The 20,541-nt window shown below is 44.7% G+C and overlaps 2 protein-coding genes across 13 annotated transcripts in view; one reads left to right on the top strand and one right to left on the bottom strand.

Annotated features, from left to right (window-relative positions):
- Nucleotides 1-20,541, top strand: part of IQCG (IQ motif containing G) — a 71,196-nt gene that overhangs the window by 2,284 nt on the left and 48,371 nt on the right. For 2 of the 10 annotated variants that reach the window (XM_009198833.3, XM_009198826.3), the window contains exons 1-4: nucleotides 7,519-7,620; nucleotides 12,654-12,720; nucleotides 13,979-14,252; nucleotides 19,548-19,780. In XM_009198833.3, the coding sequence (XP_009197097.1) occupies nucleotides 12,713-12,720; nucleotides 13,979-14,252; nucleotides 19,548-19,780 (515 nt within the window). In that variant the 5' untranslated portion in view covers nucleotides 7,519-7,620; nucleotides 12,654-12,712. Of the gene's footprint in view, nucleotides 1-7,518; nucleotides 7,693-7,917; nucleotides 8,021-9,169; nucleotides 9,189-12,653; nucleotides 12,721-12,867; nucleotides 13,238-13,978; nucleotides 14,253-19,547; nucleotides 19,781-20,541 lie in introns of those variants that run through there. The other 8 variants (XM_017954538.3, XM_021933273.2, XM_021933274.2 and 5 more) reach the window with 8 other exon arrangements.
- On the bottom strand, nucleotides 1,707-7,474 carry LOC101014662 (60S ribosomal protein L35a). 3 transcript variants are annotated; one of them, XM_003918672.3, is made up of 5 exons: nucleotides 7,242-7,474; nucleotides 6,470-6,512; nucleotides 6,134-6,286; nucleotides 3,619-3,763; nucleotides 1,707-1,811 (listed from the first exon to the last, which is right to left on the bottom strand). In XM_003918672.3, exons 1-5 carry the CDS (start codon nucleotides 7,309-7,311, stop codon nucleotides 1,788-1,790), a joined length of 435 nt encoding a protein of 144 aa, XP_003918721.1. In that variant the 5' UTR covers nucleotides 7,312-7,474; the 3' UTR covers nucleotides 1,707-1,787. The 3 variants fall into 3 exon arrangements, with proteins under 3 accessions (XP_003918721.1, XP_009197088.1, XP_009197089.1); XM_009198824.1 differs by having other exon boundaries at nucleotides 7,164-7,272; XM_009198825.1 differs by lacking the exon at nucleotides 7,242-7,474 and adding an exon at nucleotides 7,175-7,192.

Below are 20,541 nucleotides of genomic sequence, written 5' to 3'. Positions count from 1 at the left end.
TTCCCAAGTTCAATTTCATCAGCATTCTAATATACAACTTCCAACTTTTGACCATGAAAAAGTATGGCTTACTTCTGGTGAATACAGCATCAATGCACTTTGTTTGCCTTAAAACCACAATCCTAATAAATGAGCCTGGCAGAGCATTAATAAAAGCCCCTGTCCATGAAACATGGGACTCCAACAATGGCAACTTTGGCCTACGTTCCACCATTGGACTGACCAAACCTTTCTTCGGACTGCCGATGTGACAGAGGGACCTCTGGGAGAGGACTTCTTTTCTCTTGCGTCAGTATATCTCATTACCCTCTTAGTAGGTTAGCAGACTTGTAACAGGATGGTTACTAGAGGAAGGGGAAGCGGAAAAGCTGGGACAGTATTCCTACTCTTTTCCCTTACTACATTTTCCTTCTCAGTCCTGCCTCCAGGAGATGAAAGACCAAATAACACAACAGCCAATGTGCTCTTCCCACCCAGTCCTTTCTTTCACCCTTTCCCTAATACACTTCCAGCATGTTAATTCTTTTGCGGCATAGACAAGAGAACCCATACATGTTTCAAAACTGCAAAAGGGATTAGGGGGCAAACTCCCAGTTTCTTGTTGACATTTTTCAGTGCAATTTAAAGATCTGTTGATTTAAAAAACTACCTGTGCTTTAGCCATCAATAACCCTCGTTTGGGGGGGGGGGGCGGGGGAAGGACTGTTACTGCATCAATTAGAAATCTACAACCTGGGCAACATAGTGAGGCCCATCTCCACAAATAACTAAAGTTAACTGGGTGTGGATGCACATGCCTGTGGCCCCAGCTATTCAGGAGGCTGAGGCAGGTTTGCCCGAGCCCAGGAGGTGGAGGTTGCAGTAAGCTGTAATCATGCCACTGCAGTCCAGCCCGACCAACAAAACAAGATCTCAAAAAAAAAAAAAAAAAAAAACCATACTGCAAAACTGATGCCTTAGCTGTTTTATTTTAGCATATTCCCAAATCTAAAATATTTGGGAGAGCTGCTTACTTCCTTAAAGTGCAATCTTACACTATACCAGATTAAAACATGAAGCCAAAGAAAGCCGCCACCTTTCTGTGCACTATTCCCAACCTCCATATACCTACCATAGGACTGCTTTTTATGAGTGGAGTAATATGGCTCAATTCTATTTTAATATACTGGAATGCTTTGTCTAGTCACAATTCCCAAGAGCTTCTCATCCCAGTCTATCCAAATGAACTGCCAAAGCCCATCAATATAATCTCCATATTTTAAGTTTCCCAATCTGTACTGAACAAATGCATAGTATTACAAAGCATTTGGCAGGGTGTGGCGGCTCACACCTCTAATCCCAGCACTTCAGGAGGCCAAGGAGGGAGGACCCCTTGAGCCCAGGAGTTTGAAGCCAGCATGGGCAAGAGTCAGACCCCCCTCTACAAAAAATTTAAAAATGAGCCAGACATGGTGGCATGAACCTGCGGTCCCAGCTACTTCAAAGGCCAAGGGAGGATTGCTTGAGCCTCTGAATGTGAGGCTGCAGTGAGCACCGCTACACTCCAGCATGGGCAACAGAGCAAGACTCTGTCAAAGATACTCGAATTAAAACCCACTCCCTTCTAAATCTCTGAATTCGCCCTGTAATTTTCATCACGTCTCTGATCTCCTTGTACTCCAAAAATGCCGGGAAACCTCCATCATTTTAAGCATGTAGCAAATCAATTTAAGGTAGTAAGTTCTTTAATCCACTTAACAAAAATACAAGAGCACAAATCCACGTTTATTTATTGATTTTTCGTTAGTTTAAATCCTTGAGGGGTACAGCATCTGTGGGGAAAAAAGAACACAAAACATTAGGTGAATGTTACATATAAGTCTACAAATCAAGAAGTGTAATATGGATATATCTCTGAAAGGCAACCAATTATATGTTCTAGTAGAAAGGAAAGTTTTTATAGCCTTCAGTCTCTATGTGAACATACCTTAAGAACCAGCACTCTGCTATCCTGGCTAACATGGTGAAACCCCGTCTCTACTAAAAATACAAAAACCTAGCCGGGCGTGGTAGCGGGCGCCTGTAGTCCCAGCTACTCGGGAGGCTGAGGCGGGAGAATGGCGTGAACCCGGGGGGCGGAGCTTGCAGTGAGCCGAGATCGCGCCACTGCACTCCAGCCTGGGAGACACAGTGAGACTCCGTCTCAAAAAAAAAAAAAAAGAACCAGCACTCTTAAAAAAAACATGGACTGGTTGGGTGCTGTTGCTCAAGCCTGTAATCCCATCACTCTGGGAGGCCCAGGCGGGCAGATCCCAAGGTCAAGAGATCGAGACCATCCTGACCAACATGGTGAAACCCTGTCTCTACTAAAAAATACAAAAATTAGCTGGGCGTGGTAGTGCGTGCCTGTAGTCCCAGCTAGTCGGGAGGCTGAGGCAGGAGAATCGCTTCAACCTGGGAGCTTGCAGTGAAGCAAGATCCCGCCACTGTACTCCAGCCTGACGAGAGTGAGACTCCCAGTCTCAGAAAAAAAAAGAAAGAAAAACATGTACTGAAGATACATTTAATTTTGTTTCTTCTAAAGACAGAGGAAAAGCCGCCTCTGTTGATAAACCCCAATGAACCACTTAGCAGGGTTCAACAGTACCCCCTGGCCCCAAGAATACATGGTATGCATATATTCTTGGTCCCAAGAATATACAGTCTACATTCCAAAATGGACCCTGAAGAAAAAGTAGGAACTATTTGAGAAAAATTACAAGAGAAAATTGAGAAAAATTTAAACTCCAAGGCTGGCACCAAAGACCTGAGACCTAGGAACATGAGGGTCTGTTTTCTTCATGTACACAACAAAGCTACTAACACCTGTTCTAACAAGACTGACATGATGGAAATGGCAAAATATTAACAATTATGCCAGGAGTAACTGCTGAATTGTCGCTTTCTAGCAATTACTTCAGTGCCCAATAAATATCTTCACCAGAAAACTATTTATTCAAGGCTGGCTGTGGTGGCTCAAGCATGTAATTCCAGCACTCTGGGAGGCCAAGATGGGCAGATCACTTGGGCTCAGGAGTTCAAGACCAGCCCGGGCAACATGGACAAACCCTATCATTGCAAAAAATACAAAAAGTTATCTGGGCATGGTGGCATACGCCTGTAATTCCAGCTACTCAGGAGGCTGAGGCACGAGAATCACTTGAACTTTGGAGGCAAAGGTCAGGAGCAAGCTGAGATCATGCCACTGCACTCCCACCTGCGTGACAAAGTGAGACCTTGTCTCAAAAACAACAGAACAAAACAAAAACCCCAAAAATTAGCTGGGTGTGGTGGCACATGCCTATGGCCCCAGCTACTTGGGGGGCTGTGGGAGGATTGCTTGAGCCCAGGAGGTCGAGGCTGCAGTGAGCTGTGATTATGCCACTGCACCCCAGCCTGGGTGACAACAACAAAAAACAAAACACCAAACACCTATTCTTTCAATTACTATTTCTCCCCAGCATTCTGCAATACACAAATTTTGCAGCATAATTTACTGGTGTCAATTTCACAATCACACAAGTCCTCAGAAGTCAAAGTGCAACACCTTGACCTCAGTCTGATTCATCAGATGTCTGTTTTGCTAAAAACCATACTCACCACTCGGATTCTGTGTCCAATGGCCTTAGCAGGAAGATTGCTTCGGAATTTGGCACGAACCATGCCACTGTTTCCATGGGCCCGAGTTACCTTTCCCCAGATGACTCTGGTTTTATTTGGTTTGCCGCCTGGAGTCACTGTGTTGCTGATTTTAAAAAGGGAAAGAAGAGGAATACAGGCCAATATAGTTGGATACAAATTCAAGGTGATCTCTAGACGAGTGGCTCAACCCTGGTTACCCACTTCATCACCTGAGAAACTTTAAATGCCTGGAACACCATTCATTCAACAGATACTTATCGAGTACCTACTGTATGCCAGGCCCTTCTGTAAAACATAGCAGCTATAAAATAAAAATCCCTTTCAAAACCGATAACCAAGTGTAAGGAAATACATACGTCAGATGATAACAGAGGCAATACTGAAAAAACAGCAAAAGGACAGGTGTGAGGATGTTTGTGTGTACAGAAAGGAGGAATTACCTGCCATTTTAAATAGCCAAGGAAGGTCTCACTGAGGTGACAATGGAACAAAGACTGGAAAGGAGGGGGAGAAGCGCCAGGAAGTGATCAGGGGATGACTAGCGCAGGCACTGGGGCCAGGCAAGGTGTGTTCTGACCGGAGGAAAGACTGAAGACACCAAGGGGTTAATCCCTGCTGAGATAAGAGAATTATGGAGCCCTTAATGACGGGCTTTTACTGAATGAGAGAAACCACTGAGGTTCCAGCAATGTACAAAGGATGCGACTTTATATATGTTTCCTTTAAAGACCACAGGGTTGTCTTGTCACCCATGCTGCAGTATAGTGGCCGAATCATAGCTCACTGCAGCCTCTACCTACTGGCATCAAGCAATCCTCCCACCTGGGCCTCTCAAATGCTGGGACTACAGGTGTGAGTCACTGAACCTGACTTAAAATTTATTCTTGGCTGTAGAAGAAAAGGTGGGGCAATGATTAAAACCCTTTCCCAGAGATTTTAATTGGCTTGGAGTGGGTGAAGAAAATAGGATTTGCTCTTGTTGTCCAGGCTAAAGTGCAATGTCACGATGAATCACGCCTGTAATCCCAGCACTTTGGGAGGCCAAAGTGGCTGGATCACAAGGTCAGGAGTTCAAGAACAGTCTGGCCAAAATGGTGAAACCCTGTTTCTACTAAATATACAAAAATTAGCCGGGTGTGGTGGCAGGCGCCTGTAATCCCAGCTACTCGGGAGGCTGAGGCAGGAGAATCGCGTGAACCTGGGAGGTGGAGGTTGTGGTGAGCCGATAAGCTGATATCGTGCCACTGCACCTGGGTGACACAGCGAGACTCCGTCTCAAAAAACAAAACAAACAAAAAAAACCGTATTTTTAAGGCATTAACAAAATGCATTAAGCGCCAAGTGTTCCAAAAATCCTTAAATTCGGCCGGGCGCGGTGGCTCAAGCCTGTAATCCCAGCACTTTGGGAGGCCGAGACGGGCGGATCACGAGGTCAGCAGATCGAGACCATCCTGGCTAACCCAGTGAAACCCCGTCTCTACTAAAAAATACAAAAAACTAGCCGGGCGAGGTGGCGGGCGCCTGTAGTCCCAGCTACTCGGGAGGCTGAGGCAGGAGAATGGCGTAAACCTGGGAGGCGGAGCTTGCAGTGAGCTGAGATCCGGCCACTGCACTCCAGCCTGGGCGACAGAGCGAGACTCCGTCTCAAAAAAAAAAAAAAAAAAAAAAAATCCTTAAATTCTGGCAAAAGGAGCCGAGAAAAAAAATTAGAAGCCTTAAAAGGATCACAATATAAGGAATTAGCTCCTTTATTGTTTTCAAGTGCAAAAGGTACCTAAATCCAACACCACCCTCAGAAGTAACGTCCAAGACTCCCCATTAAGTTCCTTAATGACGCAAAATAGAAGCCATAGCAATACCAATCCAGCCTGGCCAACATGGGGAAACCCATTCTCTAGTAAAAATACAAAAATTAGCTGGGCATGGTGGTGCACCCCTGTAAGCCCAGCTACTCAGGAGGCTGAGGCAGGAGAATCGCTTGAGCCAGGAGGCAGAGGATGCAGTGAGCTGAGATCGCGCCACTGAGCTCCAACCTGGGCAACAGAGCAAGACTCTTGTCACAAAAACAAAAAAAAAAACAATACCAAGTACTTCAGCCAAATATTTTATTATCTCAATAGGATAATGAGGCCAGGCACAGTGGCTCAAGCCTGCAATCTCAGCACTTTGGGAGGCCGAGGTGGGTGATCACCTGAAGTCAGGAGTTTGAGACCAGCCTGGCCAACATGGCAATACACTGTCTCTACTAATAATACAAAAAGTAGCCAGGCGTGGTGGCCGGCGCCTGTAATTCCAGCTACTCGGGAGGCTGAGGCAGGAGAATCGCTTGAACCCGGGAGGCGGAGGTTTCGGTGAGGGAGACCAAGTCACTGCACTCCAGCCTGGGCAACAGAGCAAGACTCCGTTATATAAAAAAGAAAATGAGGCAGATCCCAAAATAAAAACCCAAAACCTACCAGTGTCATAAACTTACTTCTTTGCTTTGTATACATAAGCGCATCTCTTGCCCAAATAGAATTCTGTTTCATCTCGGGCATAAACACCTTCAATTTTAAGAAGAGCTGTGTGCTCCCTTTGGTTCCGGAGACCCCGCTTATAGCCGGCAAAAATGGCCTTGGACCACAGCCTAAGACACAAAAGATACACAACAGGAAACATAAGCTTCAGAAAACCAATTTGACTTGTAATAACCCCCACCCAAAAGTTACTCAGAGCAAACATCTAAGTTTTTTCTTGCCAATTTTAAGCTCGCATTTAAACATTCACGTCTAACACACACACAAAGAGCAACCATATTTAAAACGCGTACCTTCCAGACATAGTTCCCTTTAGAAGTCCCGTTCCCAGCAGGCCTTAAAACAAACAAAAAGATTCAGTTTGAAACCAAGCCACGCAAGTTTCTCACCTCGTCCCCTGTGGTTTAAGCCCCGAAGGCAAATTCCTTTTGGATCGGAGTTTCTCGTAGGAGTAAGGGGACAATTATGCCAGAACATCCACGTGAAGCGTAGGCTCCGGCGAGACATTCAAACCTCACAGAACAGCTGGCATCTAAGCAAACTTCAGAATGAAGACAAAACGAAGGGACAAGAGCCACAAAAATGACTCTTAGAAGAGCCTGAGAAAATGCGTGCCATTGTCAGGAGGCAACACTCAGGAAAAGAAATGAAGACTTCATCAGAGACTCACACCTAAGACTTAGGCATCGGCTGGGTCTCGGAGAAAAGCTGACGGAAGAGACTGGTCAGACAAGCAAAGGGAGGTTTGGACTGGGAGGAAACGGAAAAACCCTGGCCGAAAGGACGCACTGCCTCATGGACAACTGCAGACGAACAAAATCATCATTTCACTCCGCTCAGGCCCAGGAATTTAACTCGGATAACCCGGGCAGCCGTTCTCCGGGCGTCAGGGGACCAAGCACCATCGGCCCAGTATCTGCTCCATCCTGTTCTCCCTCTTCTTGAAACCCATAGAAATCAATGGCTGGCAGAGACTCCGATACACACCGGCGACTCACCGCGGTATAGGAACAAACCTACTCCGGTTATTTGCCCCCAAATTTCAGCAACAGGCGCTTCACTCACCTCCACAGGAGCCAAGATGGCGGGAAGAGAAAGACGAGGCCCCGCCGCGTGGCCTTGTGGGATTAAACATCTCTCGACCCCGCCCTCAATTTAGGCATCTTCTCCAAACGCCAGAAAAGCAATCCTCGGAAATCGCCTTCGCACTGAAATAAGCCACATTCAAGAGCACTCTTACAATTATTTTCCTAAGTCCTTTCATCTTGGTAGGCTGCAAAATGTATTACTTGGGAACAGGGGAAGGCAAAATGGTAGCCAGCTAAATCCGCCAAAGCTGTGCGTTGCCATAGAAACAGCTTAGTTTACTTCCTGCGTCACCGGACGCTGTTGATGGAAAGGCGCACCGTGAGTGGAGGACGTTCCCACTGCCTGAAGAATGATTGTAAGATTGATTTGCCAACAGGCGGGTGCATATCCCTCGATCCACAAGCGATAGACAGAACGGAAATTCTAGGTTAGGATTCTGGGATCCTAACCTAGCATGAAAGAGAAAGGCCGGGAGCACAAAGGCAGCAGGACCTCTTCCTTCTCTTTTTTATTTTTCTATGCTTTTTTTCTGCCCTCTACTTATCTATCTCCTTCAAGAAATGAGACTGGGCACGGTGGCTCACGCCTGTAAACCCAGTTCTTTGGGAAACCGAGGCGGGAGGATCGCTTGAGGCTAGGAGTTCGAGACCAGCCTGGGCAACATAGTGAGACCACCTCCCCCATCTCTACAAAAGGAAAAAAAAAAGAATGAAATGACTTAAGTTCTTACCTCCATTCTTCTTTTTGGATCCGAGGTATGAGAGGGACTGCCTGCAGGAAGCTTTATCGCCCTTTTAGGAGAGCTCGTTTAGCTGCCTTGTGTCCGTGTCTAATAGGTCCTCCGTAGATACTTGTAGAGGTGGATTAATGGACGCCAGAGATTCACATTTCCGAATTATTGCATATTTATTTGGGTTACCCTATGGATTCACTCATTTATTTAACAAATAGTTTAATGAATGGCTACCCTGTACCAAGGTTTGTGTCGGATGACACAGCAGTAAACAAACAAATCTCAGCCCTCCTGGAGCTTACATCCTACGAAGGGGAGCAAGACAATGAGCAAGTAAAATAGATGACACGTTAGAAGATGATAATTTCTGTGGAGAAAATTAAGCAGAGAGGCCACTGTAAAAGAGGCTTTCCCCCTTTTGAGATGGGAAGTATGTAAGAGAGGCTTCCCCGTCTTTGAGATAGGAAGTATTTAAGGGTTCTGAACAGAAGGGTGACTCTATCTGACTTCCATATTGACAAAGTCACTGTGTTGAGACTGAAGGGAGGCGAAGTCACCAGCAGGAAGATAATTATAGGTTCCTGTAGTGATATGATGAGAGGTGATGCTGTGTAAACAGAGGTGATGAGTACTGGAATTCTGAATATATTTAAATTCTGGCAGGATTTGCTGGTGGATGAGGAATGAGAGAGAGGAGTAAAGGATGACTCCAAAGTTGTATGAAATAGATGTAAATAAGTCACTTTTAAAATCAGATCCTCTCTTAAATACATCAGAATGGAACTTGTACCTTGTAGCCTACTACCCCACTCAGTGTTCTCTGTCCCAGGAAGAAATGTGCTAGAAATTTCACCATTAGATATTAATTTGTCAAAGTTCTATATGTAAGTCTTCATGGGAGGAGTAACACATGAAGTGTGAGTTTCATTCGTTTGCTCATGTATTATTCATTCCACAAACACTTACTGAGCACTGAGACTTAGCACCTGATATAGCTGTGAGCATCATTGTCATGTTGCTGCTTTCGTGGAGCAGTTGTCTAGTGGGGAAACTGACATAAACATAACCAACTGTGAACCCAGCTCTGCGGGAAAATAGTGGCATGAATGCCCAGAAGCCTGATCTGGCCTGACGAATCAGGGAAAGGATCACTTGGACGAGCGTCATTTAAGGCATTTTTCAAACTGCAGGTGATGACCCATTAGTAGAGCATGATCAGAATACTTTTTAAAACAAAGTATGGGCCGGGCGCGGTGGCTCACACCTGTAATCCCAGCACTTTAGGAGGCCGAAGTGGGTGGATCATTTGAGGTCAGGAGTTTGAGACTAGCCTGGCTAACATAGTGAAACCCTGTCTCTACTAAAAATACAAAAATCAGCCAGGCATGGTGGTGTGTGCCTGTAATCAGCTACTTGGGAGGCTGAGGTACAAGAATCACTTGAACCCAGGAGGTGGAGGTTTCAGTGAGCTGAGATCACACCACTGTACTCCAGCCTGGGTGACAGAGTGAGACTGTCTCAAAAAAAAAAAAAAAAAAAAAAGGTAAAGCAGGAGTGAAACTACAAGGGATGTTGGAGTCTCCTGGGATCTAGGAAAGAAATAGTTACCTAAGACCAGAGAGAGACGTTTGGAGAGAATTTTGCCTGACAGGAGCCATGACCTTTGATAGAGGAACAGAAGCAACCAGTGATATTCTAGGAGAGAAGGAGCAGGGAGAATAAATGCCTGATTTCATTTCCCTACACTGAATCTCTTTCTGGAATCTCCCATGGACATACTCCATATGGGTCCGTCTCCCAGAGCACAGAAAATGTTAGGGATTTCACCTAGAAAAATGACACTGTCTGAAGCTGGTGATGGGTCAGTGGGACTTTACAAGGTGAAGAGGTGAGGGAAGAGTGGTTCCACTGGAAGGAATAGCAGGTGCAAAGACCCTGAGTTGCAAGGGAGCATGAGTCCATAGGAGAACTGAAAGAAGTCCCTTGTGGCTGGAGCCCAGAGAGCAAGGAAAGGGCAGTCATAGTTGGGTCTAGAGAGGAACAGAGGGCCCAGACCATACAGACCTTGTGGACCAAGTCAAGAATTTTGTTCTTTGTCCTAAGGCAATGGGAAACCATTGAAGGGTTCTAGGGAGGGACATGGTCAGATTTTCCATTTTCAAAGATCACTTCCTGAACCTTCTGTCAGTATATCAGAAAGAAAAAAAAATTTAAATTAAAAGATCACTTCCAATTTAGTGCTTGTTGGAGTAGTTCAAGCAAAAAAAGAAAACAAGGAAAAAATCAAACACACAAACACAGCAACAACTAGGTCCAACTTGGGAGATACGAAAATAGAAGGTAAAATCCGCCTGGGCGACTTGGCTCACACCTGTAATCCCAACACTTTGGGAGGCCAAGGTGGGTGGATCACCTGAGGTCACGAGTTCCAGACCAGCCTGGCCAACATGGTGAAACCCCGTCTCTAATAAAAATACAAAAATGAGCTAGGTGTGGTGGCATGTGCCTGTAATCCCAGCTACTCGGGAGGCTGAGGCAGGAGAATCGCTTGAATCCAGAGGCAGAGGCTGCAGTGAGCCAAGATGGCGCCACTGCACTCTAGCCTGGGGGACAAAGTGAGACTCCGTCTCAAAAAAGAAAAAAAGAAGGCAAAATCCACAGGCCTTGGTAATGGTTTGGATTAGGAGGATGCTGATATCCAGATGAAGAAGGTGGCAGGAATGAGTACTGGGTTTCTCGCATGAGGAATGAGAAGCCAGAACAGCAGGAAGGCACTGGAATCTACACAAGCGTAGCCCTGTCTTACCCTTGTGAAGCACAGTTACCTGTTATGCCCCAAGCCTAAGAAAGTGGAAAACAAAGAATCAACATCATCAAAAGAAAAATATTGACGGGTGCAGTGGCTCACGCCTGTAATCGCAGCACTTTAGGAGGCCGAGGCGGGTGGATAACCTGAGGTCAGAAGTTCAAGACCAGACTGACCAACATGGGAGAAACCCCCGTCTCTACTAAAAATACAAAATTAGCCGGGCGTGGTGGCACGTGCCTATAATCCCAGCTACGCCACAGGAGGCTGAGGCAGGAAAATCACTTGAACCCGGGAGACAGAGGTTGCAGTGAGCCGAGATCACGCCATTGCACTCCAGCCTAGGCAAGAAGAGAAAAATTCCATCTTAAAAAAAAAGAAAGAAAGATATTCTGCTTAATACGATGCTACTTCCTCCTAAAACTGCCCCTGCATCAGGAAATCTGGCTAGTTTGAAGTATTTTTTCAAATTTATATGAAGATTCTGTTTTATATGTTTGAATTTTTGCATATCAGATTTTTGTTGCAAAAGTCATATTTGCACCACCTCTCTCAGAGTTACTTTATTGCGGACGAATTTACATTGGAAACTCACCACTCACTGTCCATTCAGTACAACGCAAAATTCTCCACAGGTGTTCTCACTGTAAAGCTCATTGAAGCAGAAAGGATTTTGGTGTACTCTGGAGGGGTAACATCCTGACAGCAGTGTCAAACTGATTTCCGATTTCCAGGATTAATACAGTTTTTCTTTCTTCCTTTTTTTTTTTTTTTTTTTTTTTTTTTTTGAGACGGAGTCTTGCTCTGTCCCCCAGGCTGGAGTGCAGTGGTGCGATCTCCGCTCACTACAAGCTCCACCTCCCGGGTCCACGCCATTCTCCTGCTTCAGCCTCCCGAGTATCTGGGACTACAGGCGCCCACCACCACGCCCGGCTAGTTTTTTGTATTTATTAGTAGATACGGGGTTTCACCATGTTGGCCAGGATGGTCTCGATCTCCTGACCTTGTGATCCGCCCGCCTCGGCCTCCCAAAGTGCTGGGATTCCAGGCGTGAGCCACCGCGCCCGGCCCCAATTAATACAGTTTTTCTAAATGTCATCTCAATTACTCCTCTAAGCACATGTGGAGCAAATTCCGTTATCTGGCGGATAAGATGGATTGAGTGATCTAATTAAATGTCAGAGTAATTAGAATGATAGAAAAAATCAAGTATATAGAGATTACCAATTAAAATCGTGATACCATGGAACACTCTAAAACCAGGTTGAACATTAATTTACCTTAAGAAGAGGCCCACAGAGTGCGTGTGTCTTGAGTTTGGTAGAGCAGTAAGAATTCGGTCCACTTCTTCATAGACCTGCGGTCCATGATGTCAGTGTTTCTTTCGCCTCTGAGACTGCTCCACTCTGCACAAAGAGGCGACAGTCACAGCTCCTGTAATCATTTAATTTTCTCTGAATAAAATGGTATCGAAATAACTGAAACGCCGGGCGCGGTGGCTCAAGCCTGTAATCCCAGCACTTTGGGAGGCCGAGACGGGCGGATCACGAGGTCAGGAGCTCGAGACCATCCTGGCGAACACGGTGAAACCCCGTCTCTACTAAAAACACAAAAAACTAGCCGGGCGAGGTGGCGGCGCCTGTGGTCCCAGCTACTCGGGAGGCTGAGGCAGGAGAATGGCGTGAACCTGGGAGGCGGAGCTTGCAGTGAGCTGAGATCCGGCCACTGCACTCCAGCCTGGGCGACAGAGCGAGACTCCGTCTCAAAAAAAAAAAAAAAAAAAAAGAAATAACTGAAACATCATTGAAGACTCCCATAAACTAATCTCAGTGTTTCCTTCCCATTTTAGGTAGCTGGACTTCTGTGAGATTATAAATATTCCACGGAGGGTAACGGAACTACGGGAGAATGGAAGAGTATGTTTACAATTCCTATGTTTTTTGTATACTTGTATTTAAATTATGCCTTCTGTGAAAGGTCTGTGTATACCTTATCTACTGCTGTGTGACAGATCACCCCAGAACTTAGTGACTTAAAATACAAACATTTATTCTTTCCCACAGTTTCTGCAGGTCCCAAGGTTAGGAGCAGGTTAGCTGGATGGTGCTGGCTTGGGGTCTCTCCTGCACTTGAAGTTGGCCACGGGTGGCAATGATGGCAATGATCTGAAGACCTGATGGGGGCTGGAGTATCCACTGCCAAGGTGGTTCACTGACAGAGCTGGCAAGTTGGTGCAGGCTGCCGGCAAGAGGCCTTTGTTCCTTACCCTCATGGGTGTGTCCACAGTGCTGCTGAAGTGTCCTCATGCCGAAGCAGCTGTCATCCCTCACACCGAGAGATTTGAGAGAGGAAGGCAGAAGCTGCAATGTCTTTTATCACTTAGCTGTGGAAGTCCCACTCCATCATTGCCACAATAACCTTCTGGTTACATAGGTTAGTCCTACTCAGTGTGGCGTAGACTACACAGAAGCATTAATACTAGAAAGTGAAAATCATTTGGGCCACCTTGGAGGCTGGATACCACATTCTGTTTTTCACTCATCAGGAGACACTTTTGGTTAGCATCTAAAGATACTCCTAGGGAAAAAAAGTTAATTTTGGCTCAAATTCAAATTGATCAGCATAGCCAAATTGCATGAGCTACATAGCTTTATTAAACAGTAGGTCAGGTGTGGTGGCTCACACCTGTAATCCCAGCACTTTGGGAGGCTGAGCTGGGTGGATCACCTGAGGTTGGGAGTTCAAGACCAACCTGACCAACATGGAGAACGCCCCATCTCTACTAAAAACACAAAATTAGCTGGGTGTGGTGGCGGGTGCCTGTAGTCCCAGCTACTCAGGAGGCTGAGGCAGAAGAATCGCTTGAACCTGGGAGGCAGAGGTTGCGGTGAGCTGAGATCACGCCATTGCACTCCAGCCTGGGCAACAAGAGCGAAACTCCGTCTCAATAAAAGGAAAAAAAAAAAAAAGTAAGTTGTTTGCCTTTGGTTGGTCAAAATGGAAGATATTTAGCAGAATCACACTCCAACTCCTACTTTTTTTTTTTTAATCTAGGTTATACTATATGACAACAAGAATATCACAGGAGCCCAGCACATTGCTGCCTGTACTTTTGAGTTAAAGTAATGTTTAAATATTGGTCGCTGACTTATTTTTTCTTTATTCTTTCCTTAGAGACAGCCTGGAAGACTCAAACCTTCCTCCAAAAGTTTGGCATTCTGAGATGACAGTGTCAGTGACAGGCAAACCACCTAGTACCGTAGAAGAAGACGGACTACCTAAAGAAACAGACGTAGAAACCATCCCAGAAATCCTAGAAACCCGAGAGCCACTCTCGCTTCCAGATGTGCTGAGGATCTCGGCAGTTCTGGAGGACACCACAGACCAGCTCTCTATTCTAAACTACATCATGCCCATTCAGTACGAAGGAAGACAGAGTGTCTGCATGGTATTTACCCACTCACGATGAGACTATGAGTTACTTTTGCTTTATTTTTTATTTCTCCCTCATTTATAGTACCTATCTCATTAAATGTATTGATTTATCTTTCTCTCTCTCTTTCCTTCTTCTTTTTTTTTTTTTTTTTTTTTTTTCTGACAGGGTCTCGCTCTGTGGCCTAGCCTGGAGTGTAGGGTTGCTGTCATGGCTGACTGCGACCTTTACCTCCCAGGCTCAGGTGATCCTCCCACCTCAGTCTCCTGGGTAGCTGGGACTACAGGTCTGCACTACCACACCTGGCTAATTTTTTATAAAAGTTCTGTAGAGATGGGATCTCACTGTGTTGTCCAGGCTGGTGCCATTAAATATCACTTGGGAAATAGCACCTTTATTTCAGATAAAGGGCTACACTAACTATCTGAGATATGTACTCTCAATTGATGGAGTGAAATGGTCATACCTGAAGGTACATTACCGGACAGAATATCCTTTTCCACTACATTGGCATTATCCAAAAAGGCCTGTACGGAAATCAGTATAAATACAATACCGAAGAGAGGGAATTACTAAGCCGTCCACCCAGCTTGGGTTTCTCAGCTGCTGAACCCTAACTGAACACTAGGGGGAGGAAGTTCAGCTCCGGGCTTCACTTCGCTTTCATCTAAAATGACTTGTCATTGATGAATACGTTGTAACTTGCCTTCCTGAATATCCAGCCGCATTACTGTGTCAGCCATTACATTTTCTTTTTTTTTTTTTTGAGACGGAGTCTCGCTCTGTCGCCCAGGCTGGAGTGCAGTGGCCCGATCTCAGCTCACTGCAAGCTCCGCCCCCGGGTTCCCGCCATTCTCCTGGCTCAGCCTCCCGAGTAGCTGGGACTACAGGCGCCGCCACCTCGCCCGGCTAGTTTTTTGTATTTTTTAGTAGAGACGGGGTTTCACCGTGTTCGCCAGGATGGTCTCGATCTCCTGACCTCGTGATCCGCCCGTCTCGGCCTCCCAAAGTGCTGGGATTACAGGCTTGAGCCACCGCGCCCGGCTAGTGTTTTGTATTTTTAGCAGAGATGGGGTTTCACCTGGTTAGCCAAGCCCTTACATTTTCAATCGTGTTTTGGACTGCTCTGTGAAGCAGCACTGAGTTATTAGAAAATTAATTTAGTAGTAAGCAAAGTAGGCCGGGCGCGGTGGCTCAAGCCTGTAATCCCAGCACTTTGGGAGGCCGAGACGGGCGGATCACGAGGTCAGGAGATCGAGACCATCCTGGCTAACACGGTGAAACCCCGTCTCTATTAAGAAATACAAAAAACTAGCCGGGCGAGGTGGCGGGCGCCTGTAGTCCCAGCTACTCGGGAGGCTGAGGCCGGAGAATGGCGTGAACCCGGGAGGCGGAGCTTGCAGTGAGCTGAGATCCGGCCACCGCACTCCAGCCCGGGCGACAGAGCGAGACTCCGTCTCAAAAAAAAAAAAAAAAAAAAAAAAAACAAAAGTAGTGAGCAAAGTCTTTATACATGTTTCGCTCTTGTACATTTCAATAACTTAGGTTGTAGTTATAAAATGGAAACAATTTATAAATAGAAACACATATTTATCAAGTTTTACATAATAGCATTATATAACTTGTGCAGAAGATACTCTTTTTTATTTTTATTTTTTTATTTTTATTTTTTTGAGACGGAGTTTCGCTCTTCTTGCCCAGGCTGGAGTGTCTCGGCTCACGGCAACCTCCGCCTCCTGGGTTCAGTCGATTCTCCTGCCTCAGCCTCCCGAGTAGCTGGGATTACCGGCATGCGCCACCACACCCAACTAATTTTGTATTTTTAGTAGAGATGGGGTTTCTCCATGTTGGTCAGGCTGGTCTTGAACTCCCAACCTCAAGTGATCTGCCCACCTCGGCCTCCCAAAGTGCTGAGAGATTACAGGCGTGAGCCCCCGCGCCCAGCCCAGAAGATATTCTTATGTCTGATTCTATGACCAATGAAAATTGCTATATAAATGAGAGGGTAAAATGCTTTTCTTTTTGTTTTGTTTTGTTTTGTTTTTGATTTTCATGTCTAACAGTAAAGAAGTCTATATTTATCGAGAGAAGAAAATTACATTTCCCTTTACTTTTCCATTAAAATTTCAAATTTTTAAAATTATTATTGTTACACATACAGTCTGGGTTCTTAAAGCTTTCATTAAAGTTTAAAAAGTTTAGATAAGATTTTATAGAGCAATGGCTTTGGAGTCAGGAGGCATCTGGGATATAGTTTTGTGCTGTTAGCAGTCACTTCACTTTTTTGGTCTAAGTTTTCTCATTTGTAAGTTGTAATGGAGTTTTACCTAAATGACCCATAGATCCCTTGTAGTGCCAGCCTTCTATGAGTTTTGGGGTAGTTTTAAAATAATATAAGTATCACAGGAATTGTATAATGTAAGTTAACTTCCTTGTTAACTTATGAAGGGCAAACAGATAAGAATCTAAGAACAAAATCTTCCATTGCATTTAAAATAAGAGTCTAATCTTTACAATTTAAGATGGCTAACAAATAGAACACAAGAGACTGGTGTGTTCTTCCTATTTATTATCTCCTTCAACAAGAATCAAAAATAAAATGGGTGCTTTGGGAGGCCAAGGTGGGAGAAATGCTTGAGGCCAGGAGTTTGAGACCAGTCTGGGCAGCAGAGAAGACCCCATCTCTACCAAGAAAATACAAAAATTAGCCAGGCATGGTGGCATACACCTGTAGTCCCAGCTACTCAGGAGGCTGATATGGGACGATCATTTGAGCCCATGAGACTGAGGCTGCAGTAAGCCAAGGTCATATCACTGCATGCCAACCTGGGTGACAGAGTGAGACCTTGTTGAAAGAGAAAGAAAGAGGGAGGGAGGGAAGGAAGGAAGGAAGGAAGGAGGGAGGAAGGGAAGGAAGGAGGGAGGGAGAAAGGGAAGGAAGGAAGGAAGGAAGGAAGGGAGGGAGGGAGGGAGGGAGGGAGGAAGGAAGGAAGGAAGGAAGGAAGGACAAACAAATGGGAAGACATTCAGTTAATAAATGAAGTCTTTTCAATGCTACCTGCTGTCAGCCTTTGAAAAGAGTAATTTGCCATCATGGAATCTCAAGAATGAAAACGCTGAATTAATCGACAGTATTCGGCAGCAGTCACTTCTCCAGTAAATAAAAGAATGAAACTTTTGCACTGCTTTTTTTGGTTTATTATAGTGACCTTTTACCCACAGAATTTTCTAACTCAACAGAAACCCCCTTGGGATTTTACTGTGGTGTAAATAGTAATATTTAGTATGGATAATCATGGTAACTTTACCATAATCATGTTGATTAATAGCAATTTAAAAGCCCATTTCTCAATATGTTAGTTTCATATCTTTTAAAAATTGTGAATCTCTTAAAATATTTTTTGGTTTTTATTTCATGGTACTATAGTTGTTCTGACTCATGAATTTGAGGATGCCGCTGCCCCATAGGGCCTAGGCTATATATTTTTAAATGTTAGTATGTATATAGATGTTTTCTTTCCCAAAGGCTTGACATCCTTTAGCCTCTTAACAACCTTGAAAGGAAAGGTTAGCATTATCCCTCTTTTAAAGCCGTTTTTACAGCTAAGGCCATCTCCAGGTACATTTTCCTGTATTAGAATTATGAAATAAAAGGATGAAACATACATTAATTACCTGGTTCTACCATAAATGAGAGTGATTTGACCAAAGTTTGGAAAGAACTTTCTTGCAGGGAATACTGTTTTTCTTCTCTTTTTCTTTACAGTAAAAAACCCTGTCTTGTACATAGTGTGTGCAATATAAAATATATAAATTATATATATATAAATTTTTAGAGGCCAGGCACGGTGGCTCACGCCTGTAATCTCAGCGCTTTGGGAGGCCGAGGCAGGTGGATCACCTGAGGTCAGGAGTTTGAGACCAGCCTGGCCAAAATGGTGAAACCCTGTCTCTACTAAAAATACAAAAAAATTAGCTGTGCATGATGGTGCTCGCCTGTAATCCCAGCTACTCAGGAGGCTGAGGCAGGAGAATTGCTTGAACCTGGGAGGCAGAGGTTGCAGTGAGTGGAGATTGTGCCACTGTAATCCAGCCTGAGCAACAGAGTGAGACTCCATCTCAAAAAAAAGTTTTTTTAGTGAGTCAACCAGAACACTTAGCTCATTTCTTTAATTTTATTCTAAAAATTCACATTTCTTTCTAGTAATAGGTAAGTCAGGCCATGTGACACATTTGCATCCTTTTCCAGATGTCCAAGTATAAAGGTAGAGGAATAGTGGTTAGGGAACTCAGAAAATGGGACATCCCAGAGGTCACAGTGAGATGAGATCGTGCCACTACGCTCCAGCCTGGGTGACAGCGAGACTCCGTCCCAAAAGAAAAAAGAAAAAAGACAGTGGGGCCTCCTAGACCTTACATTTTCCCCTTATTGCCTTAGACAGAATCTAAAATAATAACCATTTATTTTACCAGCGGGATATGGGGACACAGAGATGTTAAATAGTTGCCCAAGGTCAATACAGTTGAGAGATGGAGCTGGACTCAAACACTCTTTCAGAACCCACATGTGTAGTCACTGCATTGTGTGGCCTCTCAGTGGCTCAGGCGTTTAGCCACAGTTTAATTTACACAGGCATCATCAACTGAAAGGCATATGCTGTTCCTGTGGTCCCTAATATTCAAGTTTGGGTCTGAAAAAGAAATGATTTTGGCTTTTCCCTCCACGATCCTCAAAATCTACACCACGCCACTAAATGTACTATCAACCTCTGCTTTTAGTGTGGTTCTCCTTTTTTAATTTATTTTTCATGTTCATATGTTCAATGAACATTTGCATCTCTGCTATATGCTAGTCATTGTTCTAAGCAATGGGACTGTAAAGATGGCCACATTTATTGAATATCCAATCTTGTTCCAAAAATAACTTGAGACTAGTCTTCAAAAAAAGTTTTTTTTGAAGGGGAACCAAGATCGCTAAGACACTGTCCCCTCCCTCCTAGAAACCACGACCTGATGGAGATACTTTATAAAAAATTACCATATGAGAAATGCCTGCTAACAGAGATAGTTCACAAAGAACTTTACTTTTGAGCAGAGTGTAGCAGGTGGTAGGTTGGGGAATGACAGGGGGAATGTTGTGTGAAGTTAGCAGCAGGGTGTGGTTTGGTGTGGCTGAAGAAAGGGGCACATTTTCTTGGAGGATAGGGTAGAAGTCAGAGAAGATAACGTTGAAAAATGTAGACAAAGACCTCTTTCTTGTGGTTGTCTGTTTAACAAAATTATTTCTAATACTGTTTATTGTTTTAAAAGAAAAGCAGAGAAATGAATCTAGAAGGAAAGAATCTAGACAAACTTCCAGTGGCTTCAACAGTTACAAAAATACCCAGTCCGTTAATAACCAAGGAAAGACCCAGCTTGCCAGAAATCAGACAAGGAGGCCAGTTCACTGTGGAGTTTCGCAAGACGCAGGATCTTCTCTTCAAAAAACCTGCAAGGCAGACCATCATGACTACGGAGACACTGAAGAAAATTCAGATTGATAGGTAAGGAGGGAAGACATTTGGCAGTGGACTTACGTATTTATACATAGATGAGAGAATGGGTGCCCGGGTGGCTGACTGCTCTCTTCTACGGGTTAGTCATTACTGTGTATGCAAAATGAGTGCTGAGAATAAAATTAGCTCAAGACTGCCTAGAGGCAGGGTGATATGAATAGAAAGCAAGGCGGCTATATGATATTGCATAAGTTACTAAGTCTTTTCTTTTTTGTTTCTTTTTTTTTTTTTTTTTTTTTTTGTGAGACGGAGTTTTGCTCTTGTCGCCCAGCTGGAGTGCAGTGGCGTGATCTCGGCTTAGTGCAGCCTCCACCTCCTGGGTTCAAGCAATTCTCCTGCCTCAGCCTCCTGAAGAGCTGGGATTACAGGTGCATGCCACCACGCCCGGCTAATTTTTGTATTATTTAGCAAAACCCCAGGTTTCACCATGTTGCCCAGGCTACTCTTGAACTCCTGACCTCAGATGATCCACCTGCCTCTGCCTCCCAAAGTGCTGGGATTACAGGCGTGAGCCACTGTGCCCGGCCGTTTGTCTTTGTTTCCAATTTTTATTTTATTTATTTTTAAAATTTTTTTCTTTTTTCTTTTTTTTTTTCCTTCAGACGTATACCTGCAGACTGTTTATTTTTTAGAGACGAGGTCACTCTGTAGCCCAGGCTGGAAGCCAGTGGCTACTGACAGAGATATCATAGAGCGTGCTGCCCTCAAGCGTCTGGCTTCCAGTGATCCTCTCCCAGGGCTGGGACGAC

Source organism: Papio anubis, chromosome 2, assembly GCF_008728515.1.
Source record: "Papio anubis isolate 15944 chromosome 2, Panubis1.0, whole genome shotgun sequence".
NCBI lineage: Eukaryota > Metazoa > Chordata > Mammalia > Primates > Cercopithecidae > Papio > Papio anubis.
This window is presented reverse-complemented; position numbering and strand designations above follow the sequence as displayed.